The 26,076-nt window shown below is 41.1% G+C and overlaps 1 protein-coding gene across 1 annotated transcript in view; it reads left to right on the top strand.

The window, feature by feature from the left end:
* The first annotated feature begins 281 nt into the window (after positions 1-281).
* ankrd13c (ankyrin repeat domain 13C) overlaps positions 282-26,076 on the top strand; it is an 82,161-nt gene continuing 56,366 nt past the window's right edge. The window contains exons 1-2 of the mRNA XM_063064221.1: positions 282-985; positions 8,851-8,892. Coding sequence (XP_062920291.1) covers positions 697-985; positions 8,851-8,892 — 331 coding nt within the window. The 5' untranslated portion in view covers positions 282-696. The remainder of the gene's footprint in view (positions 986-8,850; positions 8,893-26,076) is intronic.

Below are 26,076 nucleotides of genomic sequence, written 5' to 3'. Positions count from 1 at the left end.
ACATTTCGGTGCAAGTGAGCAGCAAATGGCAAATTCCTTCACAAGAGGTCACGAACTTATTTTAGTTGAACGCCCATATCGGAATGTGTTGTTCCCAGGCCTTGAAGATGCCATTTTAACTAATATATTCTGGTTAATATGTTTTGCCTCGAAGTATTTTTAATGCAATAATGGGTCCAGTAAGTCAGTAAAAACATGTTGCCGTGGTGACAGCGCAACGCGACAATCAGGAGTTATGAAAGATCGCGACAAAAGCGGAGACTGCTCAGAGCATCGCGATATTAGAGAGAGGGAATGAGGGAGAAAAATGGCGTCTAGCAGAGTCGAGAGTTTCTGAACTGGGATGGTGGCGCTGCCGATCAGCGACCCTTCAGCTTTATATGTGCCCGTGATTATTTGTTATCAATCGGTTGCCGTTGCTTTGTAAATCTCCCCGCCCCTCCCCTAAACATTGCTCAGCCTTGCTGCCTTCCCTGGGGCTGTCTTTGGTGCCGCCCTCTCCCCACCCTTCAGGCCGCTGTTTTATTCCTATGTTACCGCAGCCTGCGAGCCCCGCGTTTGGTTGCTCTACATGTCGTTGTGTGGCTATCGCGGTGCAACAACAGCAACTGAAAGTGCTATCGTCAACCTCCGAGTGTGTGCGAGGTTCACGGCAGCAGTACTGCCACCGTGCCCTTTACTATCTCCCTCGTCGTCATGACAGGAGAGAAGGCGGAAAGGATTTCCAACGGTCGCTCGGTGCGTAGGGATCACAGGCTTTTCAAAGAGGAGACTGAGGCTGAGCAAGACGACGAAGCGACTAGGACTAAAAATCGGGCTAAACTCTTTGCGAACCACAAACTGATCAAGAGCCCGGCTTCCACCACGGAGGCGGCAGCGGCCAGGGGCGAGGATTTTCCAGTCCACGAATGCGTCTTTAAAGGCGATATCCGTAAATTGTCGTCATCGATAAGGACTCACAACATAACTCAAAAAGATCTCCACGGTGAGTTTTGTCATAGTGCTACTGAACTCTTCTGGGAGAACTTCGAGGTAGTGTTCACAAATTACAGTTGGATGTATATGCTCGCGTGTTTTATAATTAAATTGAGTGGTAATTCTGAAAGTGATATGTTTACATCTTTCTAGAGTCTTAAATGATTATGGACTTCTCTGTTTAAAAGAAACGACAAAAATAGCAGCTAATAAAAAGGGAATATTCTCAGAAGGAAAAGAACAATCTGTTTAGTAGTAGGCCTTGTGTATCCATATTTTGAAAACTACAGCTCTTAACAAAAAGTTTTCAGAATTGAGGGAGAGTATGACAGGCATTCAGGATTTTGGCGCTTCAATCAACTAGCAGTTACATGGCGACTATAAACATTTTCATAATGATTGGAAAAGGGCAAGTGTTTTTAAATTTGCTAATGACACAAACTGAGTGGAAGAGCAAATTGTGTAGAGGATATGGAGAGTCTTCAGAGACATAGATAGGTTGTGAACAGACGAGGGTCTGGCAGCTGGTAAGTGTTGACAGTGTTGGTAAATATGAGGTCACCCACTTTGGAAGGGGAAAATAGATCAGGTTAATTAGACAGGAAACAATAAGATTATTATTTAAATTGTGAAAGATTGCATCGTGTTGTGCAGGGGGACTTGAAAGTGCTTATGCATGAATTACCATAGGTTGCTTTGCAGGTGCAACAGAAGGGAAATGGAATGCTGGTCTTCATTGATAGATGGATTGAATTTAAGGGTAGGAAGTTATGCTGCAACAGAGTTGTACAGAGTATTGATAAGGCCACACCTGGAGTACTGCATTCAGTTCCCGTCTCCTTGCTCCTTACTTGGAGGTGGGGGAAGACATATTGGCTAGGAGATGGTACAGAAGAAGTTCATCAGATTGATTCCAGAGATGAGGTGTTAGCCTGTAAAGGGAGATTGTGGTAATATATTTACTGGAATTCAGAAATATGAGTGGGGATCCTATAGAAACATGTACAAGTATGAAAGGGATAAATAAGGTAAAGGTGGGAAAGTTGTTTCTACTGGTAGTTGAGACTAAACTAAGGGACATAGCCTCAAAATTTGAGGGGAAAACATTTAGGACAGAGATGAAGAGGAACTGATTTTTCCAGGGAGCAGTGAATCTGTGGAATTCTCTGTCCAGGGAAGCAATAGAGACTACTTCATTAAATATATTTAAGATTTAGTAAGACAAATTTTTGCGTAGTAGGGGAATTAAGGATTATGGGGAAAGGGCGAGTAGATGCAGCTGAATCAATGGCCAAATCATCCCTGACCTTATTGAATGATAGGGCAAGCTCGATGAACCAGATGGGGTACTCTTGCACCTATTTATATTCTTATGATACTTGTCAGTTGGGCTTGTTTCAGAAGCCTTCCACTGGTTATGATTAATTTGTGCAAATTTGTAAATTATGTCAACCTCTGGTTGATGTTTTGTTGATTTTTGTACCATTTTTCTTAAAAAGTAACCACCAGGTGCTGGTTACAAATCTTTGCACTTTGGTTTTTCCTTATTAACTGTGTCAATCCCCTACTTGACTTTGAACACTGGAGTAACTTCTTCCATAATCATCTTTTGCCTCACTTTAGTCTCTTTCATCTGAAGTCCAATATCAGTAAATTACTTCAACATTTTCTCTAGGACCTTGACACAACAAGTTTATTGTCCTGATTTGCATAGTTGCACAAACAAAGGCTTGGATTATTGTGGTCTGTGATGAATGAACAACACGAACCATTCATTGTTCTTGACCAGATTTTCTATGGGCTTTCACCCTGGACAATGTGGTTAGACTCAAAATAGTGCAGTCCTGATGATAGGAGATCAGGAACTTCAGTAAAGAAGACTCTCAACAGACTTTAACGAATTGGGTTAATAAAATATAAAATAAAAACATAAATACTGAAAATACTCAGCAGGATGGGTTGCATCTATGAGAATCGTAACAAAGTTAGAGTTCCTGGTCAAAAATGCTGTTTTGGGACAGGGAAGAGCAAAAATAAAGCTTGTTTAGATGTAGGAAGGGTGGTCGTTGCTGCTAGGATTAAAAGCAGAGTGAACAAGAAACTGCAAATGTTGGAATCTGGAGTGAAAATCAAACTGCTGGAGGAACTTAGCGGGTCAGGCTATACTTGCTGAAGCGTATCGATGATCGACTGTTCCTTTCCCTCAACGGATGCCACCTGACTGCGAGTTCCTACACCAGTGGCTGAAAGTTTTTAATAGGGGTATCTTGTCAGTGAGTGAATGGGAGCAATTAGAGAGTGAGAACTTGGACAAAAGAATGTACCTTTCTTCAGTAAGTTAAGTATGTGACTGACTGAAAATGATTGATTAACAATAGATAATCTACACTCTGGCCACTTTATTTGGTACTGTACACCTGCTTGTTAATGCAAAATCTAATCAGCCAATCATGTGGCACCAATTAAATGCATAAAAGCATGCAGACATCGTCCAGAGGCTTAGTTGTCACTTAGACCAAACATTGAGTGGAGAAGAAATGTGATCAAGTAACTTTGACTATGGAATGATCTTTGGTGCCAGACAATGGTTTGACTCTCAGAAATTGCTGATCTCCTGAGATTTTTACAAACAACAATCTCTATAGAGATTGGGAGAATAGTGTGAAAAACAAAAAAAAAAATCCAGTGAATTACAGTTCTGTGGGTAAAAACACCTTTTAATGAGTGAGGCCAGAGGAGAATGGCCAAACTGCTTAAAGCTGACCAAAGGTGACAGTAACTCAAATAACCATGTGCTACAACAGTGGTGTGCAGAGGACAGTCTCAGAACACACATCAAGTTGAAGTTTGAGGTGGATGGGCTGGGCTACAGTAGCAGAAGACCACACCAGGTTGCATTCCTGTGCCTAATAAAGTGGCCACTGAGTGTATTTTGGCCTGGTTATCCCCACAAACAGAGTCAGATTTTTAGAAACTGATATTGCAAACAGACAGCATTCTGGATGTAGCAAAGGCTGTGACCTTCACTGATATTCTGGCTGTAACAGTGAAGACTTGATCAAGGACTAGGTGCATTTCTAGCTTGGCAAATCCAGTAACCTGCAACTTTGACATTAATTAGCAAAGTAAAAATTGCCTTGAGATGTCCTGTGTTCTAACATCAGGACACTTCCAATTTTGTCAACTATTGCCATCTATATTAATTTCATTGGCAAAATGTTGGAAGATAATGCCAATATTGTTATCAAGTGGTAATTATTCAGCAGTCACCTGTGCAGGAATTTATTAGGTTTCTTTTAGAACCATTCTGTTTCTGACACCCTTGTAGTCCTGGTCAAAGTAAGAGCAAAAAGATTACATTCCAGAGAAAAGAGGATTAGCAGATCTTGATGTTGCACTGCAGGGGATTGGTACAGTACATCAAGGGTGTCCTAGACCTGTCAATCTTCAGTTGTCTTATCAACATTCAGCATTTCACAGCTCCACAATTCTTTAGGAATAGTAAATGTGTGCTTTTTACATTTTTGAGGGCTATTTGTATTTTCTTCAGATAATAGCTTGTGCACACATGCAGCTTGTCTGAATATTATTTGCAACACAAACATCATTTAAGTGTGGGTGGATGAACATAATTATCATTTAATTACCAACTCCACCTCATCCTGACATTCTTTTATGTAATGTTGGTATTGCCAAAGTTCCTGGAATTGACGTGCTGCGGGTCGCTATTAAACAGCAACTTAATTGAATCTGCCACCTAAATGCCTTGGCTACAAAACAAAACAAAGATTGGGTGTTCTTTGTTTGTGACCTATTTCATGATTCCATCTACTAAGCAGATAGAAGTGCTGGAATTATTTGGCAGTGGCCTGAATGGGTATTACTTAACAATGTTCAAAGCTGAACTCGAGTCAGGCAAGGTCACTGACTGGATTTGCTGACCGACCATAATGCCCTACAGTAACTTGTCAAGGTTTCTTAACAACATGGGCATGGTCAAAGGGACTTACTGTAGCTGGAGGTTTGTCATTAGTGATATTCTGTATGGACCTGTACTGGAACCTCTGCTGTTTGTGATTGTACAAAGTGACCTGAATGGAAATGGGTGGGTTAGTAAAGTTTGCAGATAATACAAAGATTAATGGTGATGTGAATAATGCAGAAGATAGGCAAAGAATACAACAGGATATAGATCAGTTGCAGATGTGGGTGGAGAAATGACATGGTGTATAACCCAGCTAAATGTGAAGTGTTGCACCTTTTGTAGGTCAAATGCAGAGAGGCAGTGCACTGTTAAGGATAAGACCCTAACAGTGCTGATGAGCAGAGGGATCTTGGGGTCCAAGTTTATAGCTTCATCAAAGTAGCTACACAGGTTAATAGGATGGTTAAGAAGGCATACAGCATACTTGCCTTTATTAGTCGAGGGATTGAGTTCAAAAGTCAGAATGATATATTGCAGCTTTATAAATCTGTAGTTAGGCTGCATCTGGAGTATTGCATACAGTTCTGGTCATCCCACAATGGGAAGGAGGTTGGAGAGGGTCCGGAAGAGGTTTACCAGGATGCAGCCTAGATTAGAGAGCATGTTCTATTATGAGAGGTTAGACAAACTTGGGTTGTTTTCTCTGGAGCAGCGGAAGCTTTGGGGAGATCTGATAGAGGATTATAAGGTTATGAGAGGCATGTATAGAGCAGACATGACAACATTTTTCCTCGGGTTGAAATGTCTAATACTAGAGGGCATGCATTGAAGGTGAGAAGGGGGTAATTTTAAAGGAGATGTGAAGGACAAGTTGTTTTACACAGTGGTGGGTGTCTGGGGTGGTGGTAGAGGCAGAAACATTAGAGACTTTTAAGAGTCATTTAGATTGGCACATGAATGTGAGGAAAATGGAGGGATATGGGCATTGTGTAGGCAGAAAAGATTAGTTGGCTATTTGATTATTAATTTAAATGATTTGGCACAACATTGTGGCCCAAAGAGCCTGTTCCTGTACTCTACTGTTCTATCTTCTCTGTTTAACATCTCCTGGATCCATGAGGTACAGCTATGTGCAAAATCCTATCCAAGTCACTCATTTTCTTTCCTGACAAATCAGTAAATCAGTGGAGCCTGAATGCTGTGGTAATTTACCAATGAATATTTTCTTGACATTGCTTTGATAGTATAACTGCTATCTCATTCCTTCACTGTTAGGGTCTTGGCCCTAACAGTGTACTGCCTCTCCTTCACTAATTGCTCTACACTTGTTTTCTATAGTTAACATCGCCTAACATTGGTGGTGGGGAAACTGCTGGAGTCAGTTATCAAAGATGTGATAACAGCACATTTGGAAAGCGGTGAAATCATCGGACAAAGTCAGCATGGATTTGTGAAAGGAAAATCATGTCTGACGAATCTCAGAATTTTTTGAGGATGTAACTAGTAGAGTGGATAGGGGAGAACCAGTGGATGTGGTATATTTGGATTTTCAAAAGGCTTTTGACAAGGTCCCACACAGGAGATTAGTGTGAAAACTTAAAGCACACGGTATTGGGGGTAAGGTATTGATGTGGATAGAGAATTGGTTAGCAGACAGGAAGCAAAGAGTGGGAATAAACGGGACCTTTTCAGAATGGCAGGCAGTGACTAGTGGGGTACCAGTTGTTTACAATATATATTAATGACTTGGATGAGGGAATTAAATGCAGCATCTCCAAGTTTGTGGATGACACGAAGCTGGGCGGCAGTGTTAGCTGTGAGGAGGATGCTAAGAGGATGCAGGGTGACTTGGATAGATTAGGTGAGTGGGCAAATTCATGGCAGATGCAATTTAATGTGGATAAATGTGAAGTTATCCACTTTGGTGGCAAAAACAGGAAAACGGATTATTATCTGAATGGTGGCCGATCAGGAAAAGGGGAGGTGCAATGAGACCTGGGTGTCATTATACACCAGCCATTGAAAGTGGGCATGCAGGTACAGCAGGCGGTGAAAAAGGCGAATGGTATGCTGGCATTCATAGCAAGAGGATTCGAGTACAGGAGCAGGGAGGTACTACTGCAGTTGTACAAGGCCTTGGTGAGACCACACCTGGAGTATTGTGTGCAGTTTTGGTCCCCTAATCTGAGGAAAGACATCCTTGCCATAGAGGGAGTACAAAGAAGGTTCACCAGATTGATGCCTGGGATGGCAGGACTTTGATATGATGAAAGACTGGATGAACTAGGCTTATACGCGTTGGAATTTAGAAGATTGAGGGGGGATCTGATTGAAACGTATAAAATCCTAAAGGGATTGGACAGGCTAGATGCAGGAAGATTGTTCCCGATGTTGGGGAAGTCCAGAACGAGGGGTCACAGTTTGAGGATAAAGGGGAAGCCTTTTAGGACTGAGATTAGGAAAAACTTCTTCACACAGAGAGTGGTGAATCTGTGGAATTCTCTGCCACAGGAAACAGTTGAGGCCAGTTCATTGGCTATATTTAAGAGGGAGTTAGATATGGCCCTTGTGGCTAAAGGGATCAGGAGGTATGGAGGGAAGGCTGGTACAGGGTTCTGAGTTAGATGATCAGCCATGATCATACTGAATGGCGGTGCAGGCTCGAAGGGCCGAATGGCCTACTCCTGCACCTATTTTCTATGTTTCTATGTTAATGTTTCTTTTAATATGCTATTACAATTGTCATAGTAAAATTCTTACTTATATACAGTAAACCAAAAGAATTCTGCTTATGTACCTTTTGAAAAATACTGTTTTAAAAGTGCAAAAGTTTTAATTTATTTCATTCTGCTTCATTAATGTTCTGTTTCAGATAAAGTAAGATTAAAATACAGTGGATTCTGGTTAATTGGGACACATCGGACCAGTACATTTTGACCCTATTAAGCAGTTACCCCAATTAGCTGAAGTTTCCTGGAAAGGTATATTTTAAAAAAAGGCAAATTGAGTAACAAAATGTGTATTTAAATGAAATGCAGAACAAATTACAACACTACCAGTACTACTGCTGTACTATAAGAGTTAGTGTGTAATATTTATCAAGGAAGGAATTCATTCAGTGTATGCTGCTACATTCTTTTTGATTGTCAATACCTTCAAATTCTTCATAGCTTGTAACTTGAAGTACTAAAATTGTTTCAGTTTCAGGTCTGGCTGTTTCTGACATCTCTAACCTGAATGTTTGAAACCACAGTGAACAAAACAGTTCTGAATTGTCTTTAAAAACGCAAACACGAGGAAATCTACAGATGCTGGAATTTCAAGTAACACAAATAAAAATTGCTGGTGAGTGCAGCAGGCCAGGCAGCATCTATAGGAAGAGGTACAGTCGACAATTCGGGCCGAGACCCTTTGTTAGTCCTGACGAAGGGTCTCGGTCCGAAACGTCAACTGTACCTCTTCCTATAGATGCTGCCTCGCCTGCTGTGTTCACCAGCAATTTTTACGTGTGTTGCCTGAATTGTCTTACTGCTTATTTCTCACCCAGTATCAGTAACAGAAATCGGTGCTTTTTGAACACACACGCAACTGATAGTATTTTAAAAACTGTTCTCTTGAAGTATGGTGTAGTGTCTAATGGTCACACAAGTGCACGTGACTGATGCTAGTTAGAAACTGTTCGGCAGTAGTCTCCTGCCCCATTTAAATGGCATAGTGTCCCAAATAAATGAAGGGAATCCCAGCTATTTTCTCAATTAATTTTTTTTTTAAAAGAGTTGTCCCAAATAAGCAGTTATCTTGATTAACCAATGCCATAATTCACCAGAATCCACTATAAATAGTTTAGTTATTATCAGGTATTTTAACTCAGTAGTTACTAATAGCATCAATAAACTTAGTATGTTGCTGACAATTTTCTATATCTCTGTTTCTGCATCTTGTCTTTTCAGGAAACACACCCTTGCACCTTGCTGTGATGTTAGGGCACAAAGGTATGTACTTTTGTTTCAGCATCTCTTTATCAATGAGGTTGCACTTTTTATTGAACATTCAGGTGAAGGCTGGATTGTGTCAACATTTGATGTGCTGTTGGATGACTCATTTTTCAAGTTTCAAGACATTGGATCTTGATGGAATAATTACATTTTTAGCAAAAAATGTAGGATTTCTGCAATTTTCATTGTACTTGAATGAACTGCAACCATTATTTGTAGAATTTTGAGTATAAGATAAGCCTTCAATGTTTTGTATTTACTTTTATGTTAATTTTAATACATAGAATTAAGAAGATTTAATTCTTATCAATTGACTTAAATGTAGTTTTTTTTTAATGTAGTAGAATGGCTCTTGTGAAACACTTGATCCAGTTGCTTCCTATATTGCATTCAGTTGAAATCATCAATTTTGATACCACTAATTTAAGTTTGTCAATAATTGAATTGACTTTATTTCTTACATCCTTCACATACATGAGTAAAGAACTTTACATTATGTCTCCATCTAAATGTGCAATGAGCAATCATAGTAATTTATAATAAATAGAACAGTCAATGTAACATAGAAATGCACTCAAATCAGTGTGAGTTAATCAGTCTGATGGCCTGGTGGAAGAAGCTGTCCTGGAGCCTGCTGGTCCTGGCTTTTATGCTGCGGTACCATTTCAAAGGTACAATTTATTGTCAGAGAAATGTATAAAATATACACCATGAAATGCTTTTTCTTCTCAACCATCCACAAAAACAGGTGTGCCCCAAAGAATGAATGACAATTAAATGTTAGAACCCCAATGTCTCCACCCCCCCAGCTCCCCCCCCCACACGTAAGCGGCAGTGAGCAACAATCCCCCCTCCCCCCACTGGCAAAAAAAAGCAAACATTGGCACGGCCACCGAGCACTCAAGCGTGACCAAAGCAATAGCAAAGACACAGACTTGCAGTTACCCTAAAGACTTAGCGTTTCACATGGTTTTCGACATATCGCAGTGTGTGTCTCTCCCCCTCCCACTTAGTGTTTGGGTAAAGCTGATTGAGGTTTCTAGCTAAACAATTCTGCGAAAAAACAGCAAGCAGCTTATTGGTGAGTAATTGCTGCTTCATGCACTGTCAATGGCATCTCCTGTCAATATTATTATTGAGAGTAGACTAATTGGTTGGTACTTTGGGCTGGATATTTTCTGCTTTTGTGGACAGACTATTTTTGGTAATTTTTCCATGTTCTGTGGTAGGTGCCTTGTACTGAAATAACTTGCCTAGAGGCGCTGGAGAAAAAGAGTTTTTATTACCACATCAGGTATATTGTATGGCTATATGGCTCCATAGTTTTTGCTGCATCTGGTGATCTGAGCCATTTCTTGATATAATGTGGAATCAATTGGATTGCTGGATTCTGGCTCCTGTAATGGTGGAGATCTTGGGAGGAAGCCAAGAGGGATCAGCTATTCAGTACTTCTGGATGAATGTAGTTGTAGTGCTTGTGGTTGAGATTGCTTAGCTCAGTTTTTCATCGTTTAGCTCATGTAGTCATATATGCACTTTCACATATTTGAATCTTCCTTGGTGAAGACTAATGGAAAACACCTTATTCAACATTCATTTGTGGCAAACAGGGTTTTGTCACCTTGAGGACACTTCATGGATAGATATATTTGCTACAGTAAATTGTGGGTGTGATCAAGGATTTTATCCCATCTGTTGGTTCACATGCTACATGTTGTAAACCCAGTCAGTCTTTCCGAACTTGCTCACCTTGGTCAGTGCAGTTACTGTCCCTAAATTAGGGGGAGAGACTTCTCTCCAGTTAAATATTAATCTGACTTTTGCTTTTCTTATCAAAGTGCATGACTTCACACTTCCCCACGTTATCTATTTGGAAGTCCCTATAGTTTATCATCACTGGATGCCAGGCTCCTTTCATTCTCGTAGCAGATTGTCGGCAGTTTCCTGGTTTTTGTTCCGTGTAATTATGCCAAAGATTAGTTTCTCAGTTAGTACAGGATTGCATTGCTTCTCTCTTTGAGCTGGGTCAGAGCTCAGCTACCTGAGGTGGGTTACAACTTGGCTTCTGATGATTTTTTTGGAAATGGTGTACTCTACCAAGTTAAACTAGGTCAGCACTATATTCTACATTTGTTAACATGTCCTTTTTACATATACATCTATTGTGTACATTTAGAGTCATAGTTATAGAAAAGTACAGCATAGAAACATGCCCTTCGGCCCATTGTCCATGCTGAGCCATTTAAACTGCCTACTCCCTTCTACCTGCACCTGGACCATAGCCCTCCATACTCCTACCATCCATGTACCAATTCAAAGCTTCTCTTAAATGTTGAAATCAAACTTGCACTAGCAGCTTGTTCCACACTTTCAGTGACCTCTGAGTGAAGAGGTTTCCCCTCATGTTCCCCTTAAACTTTTCACTTTCACCTTTAACCCATGACTTCTAGTTGTAGTCCCACCCAACCTCAGTGGAAAAAGCCTGCTTTCACTTACCCTATCTATACCCCTCATAATTTTGAATATCTTTATCAAATCTCCTCTCAATCTTTTACTTTTCAAGGAAGTCCCAACCTTTTTTCAGTCTTTCCTTGTAACTTGGGTCCTCCAGATCTGGCAGCATTAATATTTCAACTGGGTTCTGAATTGTTTAAAGCTTCTAAGTCTTCATTTAGCTATCAAAGTTGAGCGCTTTCAAAATTGACCACGCATGTAATTTAAGTAGTGAAAGTAGTTACTGTAAAGTGTATTTGTTTTTTTTAAAGCTGTTAACTGACTTTTTCCAAAAAACATTTTTTGACTATTAATTCAAAAGATGACACAGCTCTTCTGAATTTGTTGACTACATTTTTTTGTTTGATGAACTAACAGCTCCACACTTTAAGAGTTTGGTGAGATTTTGTGATGCTTTATGCCGGTTAAGGCAGGATGGATTGTTGTTGTTTTTTGTCAAGACAATTAAAAAGAATTGCAAAAGCAGGAATCATCACATAATACTGAGTATAAGGATGAATTGGCTAGTGACTTTATTGCTCAGTTAAATCTAACTTTTTATTCCTCTCATAATGGTTTGGATTCGAAATGTAGTAACAGATACTTATAATTAGGTTTGCATAATATGATCTTTATTGTAAACTTAGTGATTTGTTTGAATCTTGGCATCACCATTCCAACTACTTATGATCCTTGGAGTAAGTGTCTGGAAAAAATGAATTAGGACTGCAGACAGAAACATAGTTTTAACAGTTTGTAAGAGGAAGATTTGATGCTTTACGGATCGCTAACCTTTTATATTGTAACATCTTTTGTAATCATGAAGTCTTTCAATTATGACAGCCATAAGATTTTACAATACAGGTATTTTAATGCTTTGTTTCACAATAGTGTGTGTCATTTTCCGATATGATTTTTAAATGTTTATGAAATGGGCTGGGCAAATCTAGAAAATGATTGAAGGTTTCAAGTGCTGAGAGTCAGACAACTGGAACTTCTTTGCCATGGTGTAGAGCCATAGATTAAACAAGCAATTATTCTATCTCTCAATAACTATTTGAACAGCATAGTTCAGGGATATTACAGGGAAGAATTTTCCCAGAAAGAAAACTTATCATAGAGATACGAGACTGCAAATGCTTTAATGTGGAGCAAAAAAATAAACTGGTGGAGGAACTCAGCAGGTCAGGCATTGTCCGTGGAAGGTCATGGACATTTGATGTTTAGGGTTGAACCCTTTCATCTGGATAGAAAGATGGGGAAATAGCCATTATAAAGGAGTGAGGGCAAGTGAAGGAGCAAGAACGTGGATCAGTACGTGGAGGTATGATGTGGTGGCCGTTGCAGAGACTTAGATGGCTCAGGGACAGGAATGGTTACTTCAAGTGCTGGGTTTTAGATGTTTCAGAAAGGACAGGGAGGGAAGCAAAAGAGGTGAGGGCGTGGCACTGCGGATCAGAGACAGTGTCACAGCTGCAGAAAAGGTGGACGCCATGGAGGGATTGTCTACAGAGTCTCTGTGGGTGGAGGTTAGGAATAGGAAGGGGTCAATAACTTTACTGGGTGCTTTTTATAGGCTGCCCAGGAGTAACAGGGATATCGAGGAGCAGATAGGGAAACAGATCCTGGAAAGGTGTAATAATAACAGAGTTGTTGTAATGGGAGATTTTAATTTCCCAAATATTGATTGGTATCTCCCTGGAGCAAGGGGTTTAGATGGGGTGGAGTTTGTTAGGTGTGTTCAGGAAGGTTTCTTGACACAATATGTAGATAAGCCTACAAGAGGAGAGCTGTACTTGATTTGGTATTGGGAAATGAATCTGGTCAGGTGTCAGATCTCTCAGTGGGAGAGTATTTTGGAGATGGTGATCATAGTTCTATCTCCTTTACAATAGCATTGGAGAGAGATAGGAACAGACAAGTTAGAAAAGTGTTTAACTGGAGTAAGGGGAATTATGAAGCTATCAGGCAGGAAATGGGAAGCTTAAGTTGGAAACAGATGTTCTCATGGAAAAGTGCGGAAGAAATGTGGCAAATGTTCGTGGGATATTTGTGTGGAGTTCTGCATAGGTACGTTCCAATGAGACGGAATTTATGGTAGGGTACAGGGACTGTGGTGCACAAAGGCTGTAATAAATCTAGTCAAGAAAAGAAAAGCCTACAAAAGGTTCAGAGAGCTAGGTAATGTTAGAGATCTATAAGATTATAAGGCTAATAGGAAGGAGCTTAAGAAAATTAGGAGAGCCAGAAGGGGCCATGAGAAGGCCTTGGGGGGCAGAATTAAGGAAAACCCCTAGGCATTCTACAATTATGTGAAGAGCAAGAGGATAAGACGTAAAAGAATAGGATCTATCAGGTGTGACAGTGGGAAAGTATATATGGAACTGGAGGAAATAGCAGAGGTACTTAATGAATACTTCAGTATTCACTATGGAAAAGGATCTTGGTGATTGTAGTGATGACTTGCAGCAGACTGAAAAGCTTGAGCATGTTGATATTAAGAAAGGGGATGTGCTGGAGCTTTTGGAAAGCATCAAGTTGGTTAACTCACTGGGACCGGATGAGATGTACCCCAGGCTACTGTGGGAGGCAAGGGAAGAGATTGCTGAGCCTCTGGCAATGATCTTTGCATCATCAATGGGGATGGGAGAGGTTCTGGAGGATTGGAGGGTTGCAGGTGTTTTTCCTTTATTCAAGAAAGGGAGTAGAGATAGCCCAGGAAATTGTAGACCAGTGAGCCTTACCTCAGTGGTTGTTAAGTTGATGGAGAAGATCCTGAGAAGCAGGAGTTATGAACATTTGGAGAGGTATAATGTGATTAGGAATAGTCAGCATGGCCTTGTCAAGGGCATGTCATGCCTTACGAGCCTGATTGAATTTTTTTGAGGGTGTGACTAAACATGTTGATGAAGTAAGAGCAGTAGGTGTAGTGTATATGGATTTCAGCAAGACATTTGATAAGGTACCCCATGCAAGGCTTATTGAGAAAGTAAGGAGGCATGGGATCCAAGGGGACATTGCTTTGTGGATCCAGAACTGGCTTGCCCACGGAAGGGTCATATTCTGCATGGAGGTCGGTCACCAGTGGAGTGTCTTAGGGATCTGTTCTGGGACCCTTACCGTTCATGATCTTTATAAATGACCTGGATGAGGAAGTGGAGGGATGGGTTAGTAAGTTTGGTGATGACACAAAGGTTGGAGGTGTTATGGATAGTGTGGAGGGCTGTCAGAGGTTACAGTGGGACATTGATAGGATACAAAACTGGGCTGAGAAGTGGCAGATGGAGTTCAACCCAGATAAGTGAAGTGGTTCATTTTGGTAGGTCAAATATAATGGCAGAATATAGTATTAATGGTAAGACTCTTGGCAGTGTGGAGGATCAGAGGGATCTTGGAGTCCGAGTCCATAGGACACCGAATGCAGCTGTGCAGGTTGACTCTGTGGTTAAGAAGGCATACAGTGTATTGGCCTTCATCAATCGTGGAATTGAATTTAGGAGCCGAGAGGTAATGTTACAGCTATATAGGACCCTGCTCAGAGCCTACTTGGAGTAGTGTGCTCAGTTCTGGTCTCTTCACTACAGGAAGGATGTGGAAACCATAGAAAGGGTGCAGAGGTGATTTACCAGGATATTGCCTGGATTGGGGAGCATGCCTTATCAGAATAGGTTGAGTGAACTCGGCCTTTTCTCCTTGGAGTGATGGAGAATGAGAGGTGACTTGATAGAGGTCTATAAGATGATGAGAGGCATTGATCGTGTGGATAGTCAGAGGCTTTTTCCCAGAGCTGAAATGGTTGCCACAAGAAGACACAGGTTTAAGGTGCTGGGGAGTAGGTACAGAGGAGATGTCAGGGGTAAGTTTTCTTTTTAACGCAGAGAGTGGTGAGTGTGTGGAATGGGCTGCCGGCAACAGTGGTGGAGGTGGATACGATAGGGTCTTTTAAGAGATTTTTGGACAGGTACATGGAGCTTAGAAAAATAGAGGGCTATAGATAAGCCTAGTAATTTCTAAGGCAGGGACATGTTTGGCACAACTTTGTGGGGCGAAGGGCTGTATTGTGCTGTAGGTTTTCTGTTTCTGTGTTCTAACTGGCAAGTATTAGAAAACGTATCTTGTAAGTTTTATAGATACAATGATTATACCTGGCAGCTGATTGACAGCCCATGAAATGTGATCATGACCATTTCTCGTGAGGCTAGGTGGCCAGAAAACTCATTGGGATCTCGCTGCTGACAATGTTCCTTTAGTTGACATCTTCTGGATAGATTATGAAACTATATATTTCACTACTTTGTCTTTTATGTTTTTTTTTCATCGATGTGATTCTGGAACTGCTGGAGCCTGGAATTTGCAATTTGGCAATCGTTTGAGTGTTTCAGTCCTCTGTGGCCTCTGAGTGGATTCCAGGAGGCAGAGACATCATGCAGGAACCTTGTGGCAGGAAGACTGTGAGCCAGTGTTTGACTCCATTTTGCTGATTAAAGCTTCCTTTGTTCACCAATTAAAGCGATGGGGGAGATTGAAACGCCAGCTACTTGCCTTTTTATTGCTGGTGAGCTCACTCTGATACAGAGAAGGGAAACTGCCTTTTTATCACTGGTAAAATTGCTCTGTTACAGAGAGGGAGAATGTTTCCCAGGTTTTCTGCATTTTGGATGTGGACTTGGACTGTGGACTTTTTTTTTCTCAGTCTTGTGGGTTTTTTTGTATTCAGTGTTTTTCACCCGATCTTTCTCATTTTTCTGTGTGTAGGGAGGGGGATTTAGGGGTTGATATGCCTGTACAATTTTTCTTTTTTTTGTGCAGGAAGAGGGGTTTGAGGGATTGATGATCACGCTGCCATTCTTCTTGGTTTCATGGCTATCTGGAGAAGAAGAATTTCAGAGTTGCGTACTTTGATAATAAATGAACCTTTGACTTTTGACCCTTTGTTCTTTGTTTAAGTTTGCGAAACAGGACATTTGGTGCCGAGTAGCTTATCTCTAAAATGTTTGATGCCTCTAATAAAAACTAGATCTGCCGATGCTGGAAATGTTAAGCAATGCCCAAAATACTGGAGGAACTCAAGTCAGGCAGCATTTATGGAGGGTAGGTGCATGGAATGAGGGAGACATTGAAAATCGAAATAGCAGACACTAGGAATATAAAATAAGAGGTTTTGAGCTGAAATCCTTATTAATACTCAGTATTTATTTAATTTTATATTTCCAGTGTCTGCTGTTTTGATTTTCAATGTCTATCTCATTTCAATATTTCCTTCATTACATAAGTATATACTGGTTGAAAATATTCTGGAATGACTATGCTTGCCTGCTCCATAACTTGCTACTGTCATATTGACTACTATGGGTAGTCCTGGTTGCCTGTTCCATGCACCTACCACTTTGTTTATTTAAAAAAAAACAATGTACCTTCCAAACTTTTTAATCTTTTCCCTCTTGCCTTAAGTGCATACCTTCTAGTATTCAAAATTTCTACTATGGCAGTGAGGTTCTGGTTAAACTATTGGTGCCTTATACTTTTTTTTGTATATTGTAAGCCCTATCCCCTCAGAAAATCCCTCTGGAGCTTTGTGTAATTTTTCCCATTAGATTCTGATCAGCACCCAACCTACTCTGTAATATCAATCACCCTGGCCTCAAATAGCTGTACCATAAGAAAGTTATTGTTGAAGCCATCTAGCACCCTGTAAAGATGACTGTCTACTGTGTCCAGGGTGTCTGTATACTGTACTACAGTGTAATTGACATTTTATCAGTCAGAAAATGTTAAGTCTTGTTGATGAAAATCCATGAGCTAATTAACCACAAATGGGTATTCTGAGGGAGAAAACCTTGCCATTCTGAGGCATCTGAAGGCCAATAGAGACCCCATGACCTTTATTTTAAAGAAAGTAGGTGGAAAGAGCATGAGATTTAGAAACCTGTGAACTTTATGATGAGATCAGAGCGATCTTTGGCACACACGGGCCTATCCTAACAGGAGCCAAGAATGGAAGAGGAGGTATTGACACTTAGGTCTTGGAGCTTAATAATTAGTTTTAAGGGCATCATCACTGTCCAGGTGTACCAGCGCTGATGAAGAGCCAGTGAAATGGCATCTGCTGTGGATCTGGTGTGATGGTAGGCAAATTGGAGAGCATCTAAGTCGCTCCTCGGGCATGAGTTGTTGTGCTTCATGAAAACTACTCAAGGCAGTGGATTTAAATGCTACTGCATGATAGTCATTGAAGCAGGTTACCATGTTCTTCTTGGGCACCAATATAATTGAAGCCTGCTTAAAGCAGGTGGGTACCTTAGACTACTGAAGCAAGAGGTTAAAGTTCTCAGTGAACAGTCCAGCTAGTTGATTAGCACAGGTGTTAAGTAATCAGCCATGTACACCGTCCAGGTCAGATGCTGTCAGGATTAAAGGCAAGGTGAATAGGAATAAGGAACCTTGGTTCTCAAGGGATATTGCAACTCTGATAAAGAAGAAGAGAGTTGTATGACGTGTATAGGAAGCAGAGAGTAAATAAGGTGCTTGAGGAGTATAAGAAGTGCAAGAAAATACTTAAGAAAGAAATCAGGAGGGCTAAAAGAAGACATGAGGTTGCCTTGGCAGTCAAAGTGAAGGATAATCCAAAGAGCTTTTACAGGTATATTAAGAGCAAAAGGATTGTAAGGGATAAAATTGGTCCTCTTGAAGATCAGAGTGGTCGGCTATGTGTGGAACCAAAGGAAATGGGGGAGATCTTAAATAGGTTTTTTGCGTCTGTGTTTACTAAGGAAACTGGCATGAAGTCTATGGAATTAAGGGAAACAAGTAGTGAGATCATGGAAACTGTACAGATCGAAAAGGAGGAGGTCCTTCCTGTCTTGAGGAAAATTAAAGTGGATAAATCCCCGGGACCTGACAGGGTGTTCCCTCGGACCTTGAAGAAGACTAGTGTTGAAATTGCAGGGGCCCTGGCTGAAATATTTTAAATGTCGCTGTCTACAGGTGAGGTGCCGGAGGATTGGAGAGTGGCTCATGTTGTTCCGTTTTTTAAAAAAGGATCGAAAAGTAATCCGGGAAATTATGGGCCAGTAAGTTTAATGTTGGTAGTAGGTAAGTTATTGGAGGGAGTACTAAGAGACAGAATCTACAAGCATTTGGATAGACAGGGACTTATTAGGGAGAGTCAACATGGCTTTGTGTGTGGTAGGTCATATTTGACCAATCTATTGGAGTTTTTCAAGGAGGTTACCAGGAAAGTGGATGAAGGGAAGGCAGTGGATGTTGTCTACATGGACTTCAGTAACGCCTTTGACAAGGTCCCGCATGGGAGGTTAGTTAGGAAAATTCAGTCGCTAGGTATACATGGAGAGGTGGTAAATTGGATTAGACATTGGCTCGATGGAAGAAGCCAGAGAGTGGTGGTAGAGAATTGCTTCTCTGAGTGGAGGCCTGTGACTAGTGGTGTGCCACAGGGATCAGTGCTGGGTCCATTGTTATGTGTCATCTATATCAATGATCTGGATCAGCAAGTTTGCTGATGATACAAAGATTGGAGGTGTAGTAGACAGTGAGGAAGGTTTTCAGAGCCTGCAGAGGGACTTGGACCAGCTGGAAAAATGGGCTGAAAAATGGCAGATGGAGTTTAATATTGACAAGTGTGAGGTATTGCATGTTGGAAGGACAAACCAATGTAGAACATACAGGGTTAATGGTAAGGCACTGAGGAGTGCAGTGGAACAGAGGGATCTGGGAATACAGATACAAAATTCCCTAAAAGTGGCGTCACAGGTAGATAGGGTCGTAAAGAGAGCTTTTGGTACATTGGCCTTTATTAATCAAAGTATTGAGTCTAAGAGCTGAAATGTTATAATGAGGTTGTATAAGGCATTGGTGAGGCTGAATCTGGAGTATTGTGTTCAGTTTTGGTCACCAAATTACAGGAAGGATATAAATAAGGTTGAAAGAGTGCAGAGAAGGTTTACAAGGATGTTGCCAGGACTTGAGAAACTCAGTTACAGAGAAAGGTTGAATAGGTTAGGGCTTTATTCCCTGGAGCGTAGAAGAATGAGGGGAGATTTGATAGAGGTATATAAAATTATGATGGGTATAGATAGAGTGAGTGCAAGCAGGCTTTTTCCACTGAGGCAAGGGGAGAAAAAAAAACCAGAGGACATGGGTTTAGGGTGAGGGGGGAGAAGTTTAAAGGGAACATTAGGGTGGGCTTCTTCACACAGAGAGTGGTGGGAGTATGGAATGAGCTGCCAAACGAGGTGGTAAATGCGGGTTCTTTTTTAACATTTAAGAATAAATTGGACAGATGCATGGATGGGAGGTGTATGGAGGGATATGGTCCGTGTGCAGGTCAGTGGGACTAGGCAGAAAATGGTTCGGCACAGCCAAGAAGGGCCAAAAGGCCTGTTTCTGTGCTGTAGTTTCTATGGTTTCTATGGTTTCCGTGGGTTTTCCCTCTTGAAGAATACTCTCTCATCAGCTTCGGAGACTGAAATTACAAGGTCGTCCGTGGGCTGTGGTTTGTGAAGGTGCCTTCGGTGTTCTTTTGGTCAAAGCAAGCATAAGAAGCATTGAGCTTGCCTAGGAGCAAAATCTTGTTGGCACATATATCACTTGATTTTACGTTGCATGAGGTGATAGCATTCAAGCCCTGCCACTGCTGTTGAGCATTCTTCTATGATTCAAGTTTGTTCCAGAATTGTCTTTTTGCACGAGAGATGACTTTCCAGAGGCTGTATCTGGACCTCTTGTACTTCTCTGGGTTGCCCGACCTGAACACCACCTATGTGGAATTGTCCTTGGAGTAACAAAATGAATCCTGCATTGTACCGGAGTAGTTTGCTAATAGTGTCTGTGCAACATTATGCTGATGGACCTTGAGTATATGATAAACTGCAGAAAGACAAGTGGATTCAGTTACTGGACGAATGCCGAGTACATTAATTAAGCAGACAAACAGAATGCACCCTATTCCTGAACTGGCACAGGTAGCTAACACTTTTTTATAAAAGAGTGCCAATGCTGTTTTGTATTTTTCGAAGTTACCACCGGCTCTTGTGCAGTGATCTTCCCTTGCAGCAAGTAAAATGAATGTGCATTTGATTGATCCACTCTGAGTTCATTGTTCTTTTTTATAAGATGTAGTTGAAAGGTGCTTGACACCAATCTAGCTCTCAGCAGTGTGCGGCTCTCTTGATTCATCCAGGGTTTCTTTTGGGGAAGACTGAATGATTTTTGGGGGGCACACTCATCCATGAGTGATTTTATAAAGTCCGTGATTGCATTTATGTACTCATTCAGATCTTCGATGAGTCCTCGAACATGGCCCTGTCCACTGACTTAAACCAATCCTGTGCCTCCCGTGACCACCTCTTTGTTGTCCTCGCCTCTGGTGCTTGCAGGTAGGAGGAAGGCAGCCAGATGATGAGATTTTCCAAAATCCTGTCTAGGGGTAAAACAGTAGGCATCTCTGATCATTGTGCAACAGTGGTCAAGTGTATTGGGACCTCTGTTGATGATAATTGGGCAGTAAATTCTTCAGGTAATCCTAATAAAAGGCAATGTTGTGAAAGGTGTCAGGGTGGGCTTTCTTGTTTGCTAATCATGGCACTCAATACATCAAGTGCTTGCTTAACATCTTTTTTGGACAATATGTAAGTTGTGGTCAGGATTACAGAGGAGAACTCTTGGTAAGTAGAATGGGTGTACCTTGGAAGTAGCACTTGGCATACCCTTTTTGGTACAAGTAATTTTGACTTTATAGCAACCTACTTGATCCAAACTTAAAAAGAAACCTTGGGAGCACATCAACTCTGAAGTTCTAAAAATTTTATAAAGAGAAGCTTTGAATAAATTCAGTCTTGTTTCTCTGGACTTAGATGAGGTCTTAAGATGTGATAATAGTAATCATTTTAGATATCTACTTGTGGCAACCACAATGCTGTGCATTCCACTGAAGATTAACACGTCCACTGTCTTCCGATGCTCAAGATTGCTCACTGAATTGAATTTTGGACTGACTTTGAACACCTAGAGACAAAATGACAAGGCCTGGTGGCACTTCCAAGACAATTAGTAGGTGGCCTTTGATTTTGAGATTGCGTCCAGTAAGTAGGATTGTGGAATGAATGCCCTTCTTGGATTTGGCTGCCTCACAGAAATTTGTTTACTGAATGTTGCTTACCTGTATATTAAAGTCTATGGTAAGACCTTGAACTGCATTTCAAGAAGTCTGATCATCTGGCTGACTCCTGCCCACATAACAAGCAGAAGCTAAAGAGCAAGACTCTAGAGGTAAGGACCTCTATGAAGATTTGGCACACTATTTAAAACCTTGACAAACTTCTATTGACTGGTTGCATCACAACGTGGTATGAAAACACCAATCCCTTTGAACGGAAAAGCCTATTTAAAAAGTAGTGGGTACAGCCTAGTCCACCATGGGTAAAGTCTTTCCCACCAGTGAACACAATCACAGGAAGCACTGTGGCAGGAAAGCAACACCCATCATCAAGGACCACCCACCCCCAAATGCAAACTCTGTTCTCTTCTTGTTACTGCCATTAGGAATGAAGTTTAGGAGCCGTAGGTCCCACAACACCAGGTTCAGGAGCAGTTATTAACCCTCAGCTATCAGGCTCTTGAACCAGAGGGATAACTTCACTCAACTTCAGTTATCCCATTACTGAACTGTTCCTAAAACTCACTTTGAAGGATTCTTCATCTCATGTTCTTGATATATTAATTGTTTATTTTTTTTTCTCTTTTTGTGCAGTTTGTTGTCTTTTGCACATTGGCGATTGTCCAGCTTGTTGGATGTGATCTTTCATTGATTCTATTGTGTTTCTTTGTATTTACTGTTAATGCCCACCAGAAAATGAATCTCAGGATTGTACAGTATCCGGTGATATGTATGTACTTTGATAAGTTACTTTGAACTTAGGCCAACGTGTATTACCATGAACCACCTCTCAACAAAAACTTGACATTAAAAATGATGTTCTCCATTGCCTTTGATCAACCAGTATGGTGTTTGGCTACCTGATAAAAACATTTTGAAGGCCAAGTTTTCAAACAAGGGCACAAAACTGGCCAGCCAGGCACAATGATTGCAACCCTCCTGTATGCTTTTGAGATTTAGAAGCATTGATGAGTAACACTGTCGCTGCACCTGCAAAATCCTCTGTATCCGTTGTTGAGATAAGCAAATCAATATCTTTTTATTCCCACCCCTTGGATAGCACCCTAAAATTGAAGCTTTAGTTACATTATTGCTTCTATAGATTGTGTCAATTGCATACCCAGCAGCTTATTCTTGAATGTGGTTGTGAACTGGAGTACCCTGAGGAAATCCATGCAGTCATGGGAGAATGTACTAACTCCTTACAGCGATGCGAATTGAACTCCGATCTTTCAGTTGCTGGCGATGTAAATCGTTACATTAACCACTACACTATCTGCAACCCTTAAGAGCCTAAGGAATAATTTATTAGCTTGCCCTACCCCCACATCCCTTCACAATGTTTGCATTGATAATCTTGACAATATAATTGATGGGATATTTTGTGGCCAATTTCAAACAATAAGTTTCTGACTAAAACAACAGGAATTCTGCAGATGCTGGAAATTCAAGCAACACACATCAAAGTTGCTGGTGAACGCAGCAGGCCAGGCAGCATCTATAGGAAGAGGCGCAGTCGACGTTTCAGGCCGAGACCCTTCGTCAGGACTAAATGGCTGTGATAGCGAGTTTGAGTCAAAGTCTGGTCGAAAAGTTGAAGAGCCGAAGAAATCACAGATGGGGAGCAGTGAGAGATGGTTTCACTGAACTCCCGTCGAAGAGAGGATCTAAACTTCTTCGGTGTAGGCATCACCGGAAGAGGCTTCGCAGTAGTGAATTTAAACGCAAACAACAGGAATTCTGCAGATGCTGGAAATTCAAGCAACACACATCAAAGTTGCTGGTGAACGCAGCAGGCCAGGCAGCATCTATAGGAAGAGGCGCAGTCGACGTTTCAGGCCGAGACCCTTCGTCAGGACTAAATGGCTGTGATAGCGAGTTTCTGAGTAATATTTGTTGTTCCCCAAGCTTCTCATTTCACGGTATTTTGTGTAGCATTGTGTAATCTCTGGTACAAAAGCAGGTCTGGCAGCTGCCTCTATTTTGTGTGGCAGTGTTGCTTCATAGTTGTCTTTTTGAACTACCCCTCCCAAAATTTGTTCAGATATGGCTACTAGTAAACTGGTTGGTGAAGTATTAACAAGGTCAAATACGTCATTCAAAACATTATTTAATGACACACTAGGAGGGAATTTTTGAACAGAATGATTGAATGTGTCACCATCTGTTATGTTTTTTTTCAAATTTCTTATTGTAGCAAAAGTAGAACAAGGAAAAATTCTTCAGACTCTAAAAATTTGTAACCTTAAGATCCGAATTGTGACAATCTTAATTGAGATCAGGTGTTGTTAAATAGAAAAATCTGGTTAAAACTAAATTTTTAGGTCAGCAATTCGTAAATTGATAGCTTGGGTATTTTTGTGAGCTACGTAATTTAAATATCAGTATATATTCCAGCAAATGTAGATTGTTTAGAGTGTCTTTGAAGAGAAGCTTGTTTGTGAAAATGTGTATTAATAAAGCTGCCCTTATTTGGACTATAAAGGTTGTGTTCCTGAAAAATGTCTGTAAGCTGACTTCCGTAATTCAGAAATGTCCATTTTCTATAGTAAACCCACATTGTACCACCTCATGTACTTTTGCTATTTGTTGCTTGTAAAATGTATGGGAGAATTTGTGTAAAGTCGGATCATTCAAGGAGCCCCAGAACCTTTTGACTGGCCTGCTTCCTCCCTCTTGTAAAAGCGTTGAACATAAGACGACATAAAATAAAACAACATTTATTCTAACTAGTTATTGTTGTTGTTCGTCCATCGTACGTCGATGAGGACCTCGACACCATTATTGATGGTGTTGAGACTAGCGCGTGACTTGGATTTAAGTGAGGGAGAGTTGTGCAGCGTCAGCCTCACTCTCTCTTCCCAATTTCCATCTGGATCCAGTGGCAAGACAGAGTCGAGACGGCTGGAGATGGGACTAGGCGCAGTGGATGACCAGGACGTCTTCTGTGTCTTGTCCTGCTCTACACGTTCCACGACGCTTGCAGAGACCGCCTTCTTGACCGTTGGACCTTCCATTGGTCTCGTCCGCTCAATCCGCCGGAGTCTGTCTTCACATGCTGGGATAGACAACTCTCTATCTCACCGAGGGTTTGAGACCCGTCAGCTACCCTCACCTGGTTTAGCCGGCTTGTCGAAGCCGTTGCCCGGGGTGTGGCCGCTGTTGCATGCAAACAGCTACGGGGAGCCACAGGTGAGAGCTGAGTGCCAGGTGGGGACCAGTACAGTCAGTGGAAAAGCAGTGATGCCTACTGCTGACATTGAAGAAAGCTACTCTCTGTCCTTGTGGACCTTCCCTTTCCAACATAACTTATTTTTGTATGTCCATTCAAGAGTATCCTTAATGTCTTGCATTAAGGTGGCTAAATGTTGTGCTGAAGAATTCTTGCATCTCAGAAGCACAATTTTTGACTAATGTCTTAAACAGAGTACTAAATATTGGGACTTGCACAGATTAAATGCAAACTTTATAAAGTACTATTATTTTCTTCAGAAGTCTTTTTTTGGAGTTGGGGTATTTGCAAAGATCTGATTATGGCCTGGTATGCTACTTTAAAAACTTATTCACTCGTTCAATAAAGCTTAATGTTTGCCATTTATTTAACAGTGGATATCCTACAGATATCAATTTCAAATGATGACAAAATGTGAAGGCCTCACCATTGGTACAGCCAAAGATTGGCCAGTAATTCCTGATCACTCAACTACAAAGATGTCGTCACTTAGTGGAGTTCTTGCAAGAGTGGCAATCTTGATTGATTTTGCTGACCCATGTGCACAGAAACCAAATAATCAGAATCGGGTTTATTATTAGATTTGTTGTGAGACTTGTTTTGCAGTAGCAGTACTGTGCAATATGCAAATTTCTATAAATTACAACAAAATATATAAAAATAGAGTATGAAATAAGAGCAAAATAGTGAAACAGTGTTCATGGACCCTTCAGAAATCAAGTAGGAGAAGGGAAGAGTCCTGCCGAAGGGATTCAGCCTGAAACATCTACTGTACTTTTTTCCATAGATGCTGTCTGGCCTGCTGAATTCCTCCAGCATTTTCTGTGTGTTGAGCAGGAGGGAAGAACCTGTTCTTAAACTGTTGAGTTTGTGTCTTCAGACACTCCTGTGCCTTCACTCTGGTAGCAATGAAAAGAGTCCATGTCTCAGATGGTGATGCTTCTCCTTGATGCTGCCACCTTGAGGCATCACTTTTGAAAATGTCCACGATGGTGGGAGGCTAGTGCCCATGATGGAACTGCTAAGACTGAAACCCTTTTCAGCTTTTTCCAGTCCTGTGCATTGGTGCCTCAATATTGAACGGTGCTGCACCCATGCTCTCTGCAGCACATCTGTAGAAATTTGCTAGCGTCTTTAGGGACATACCAAATCTCCTCAAACTCCTAATGAAATATAGCTATTGGTGTATCTTTGTAATAGTGTCAATATAGTTGGCCCACAATTGATCATCTGAGATGTTGGCACCCAGGAACTTGAAGCAGCTCACCCCTTACACTGCTGA

This window comes from Mobula hypostoma, chromosome 12 (genome assembly GCF_963921235.1).
Source record: "Mobula hypostoma chromosome 12, sMobHyp1.1, whole genome shotgun sequence".
In the NCBI taxonomy this organism is placed as follows: Eukaryota; Metazoa; Chordata; class Chondrichthyes; order Myliobatiformes; family Myliobatidae; genus Mobula; species Mobula hypostoma.
The sequence above is the reverse complement of the archived record's forward strand: the minus strand, read 5'-3'. Positions and strand labels throughout refer to the sequence as shown.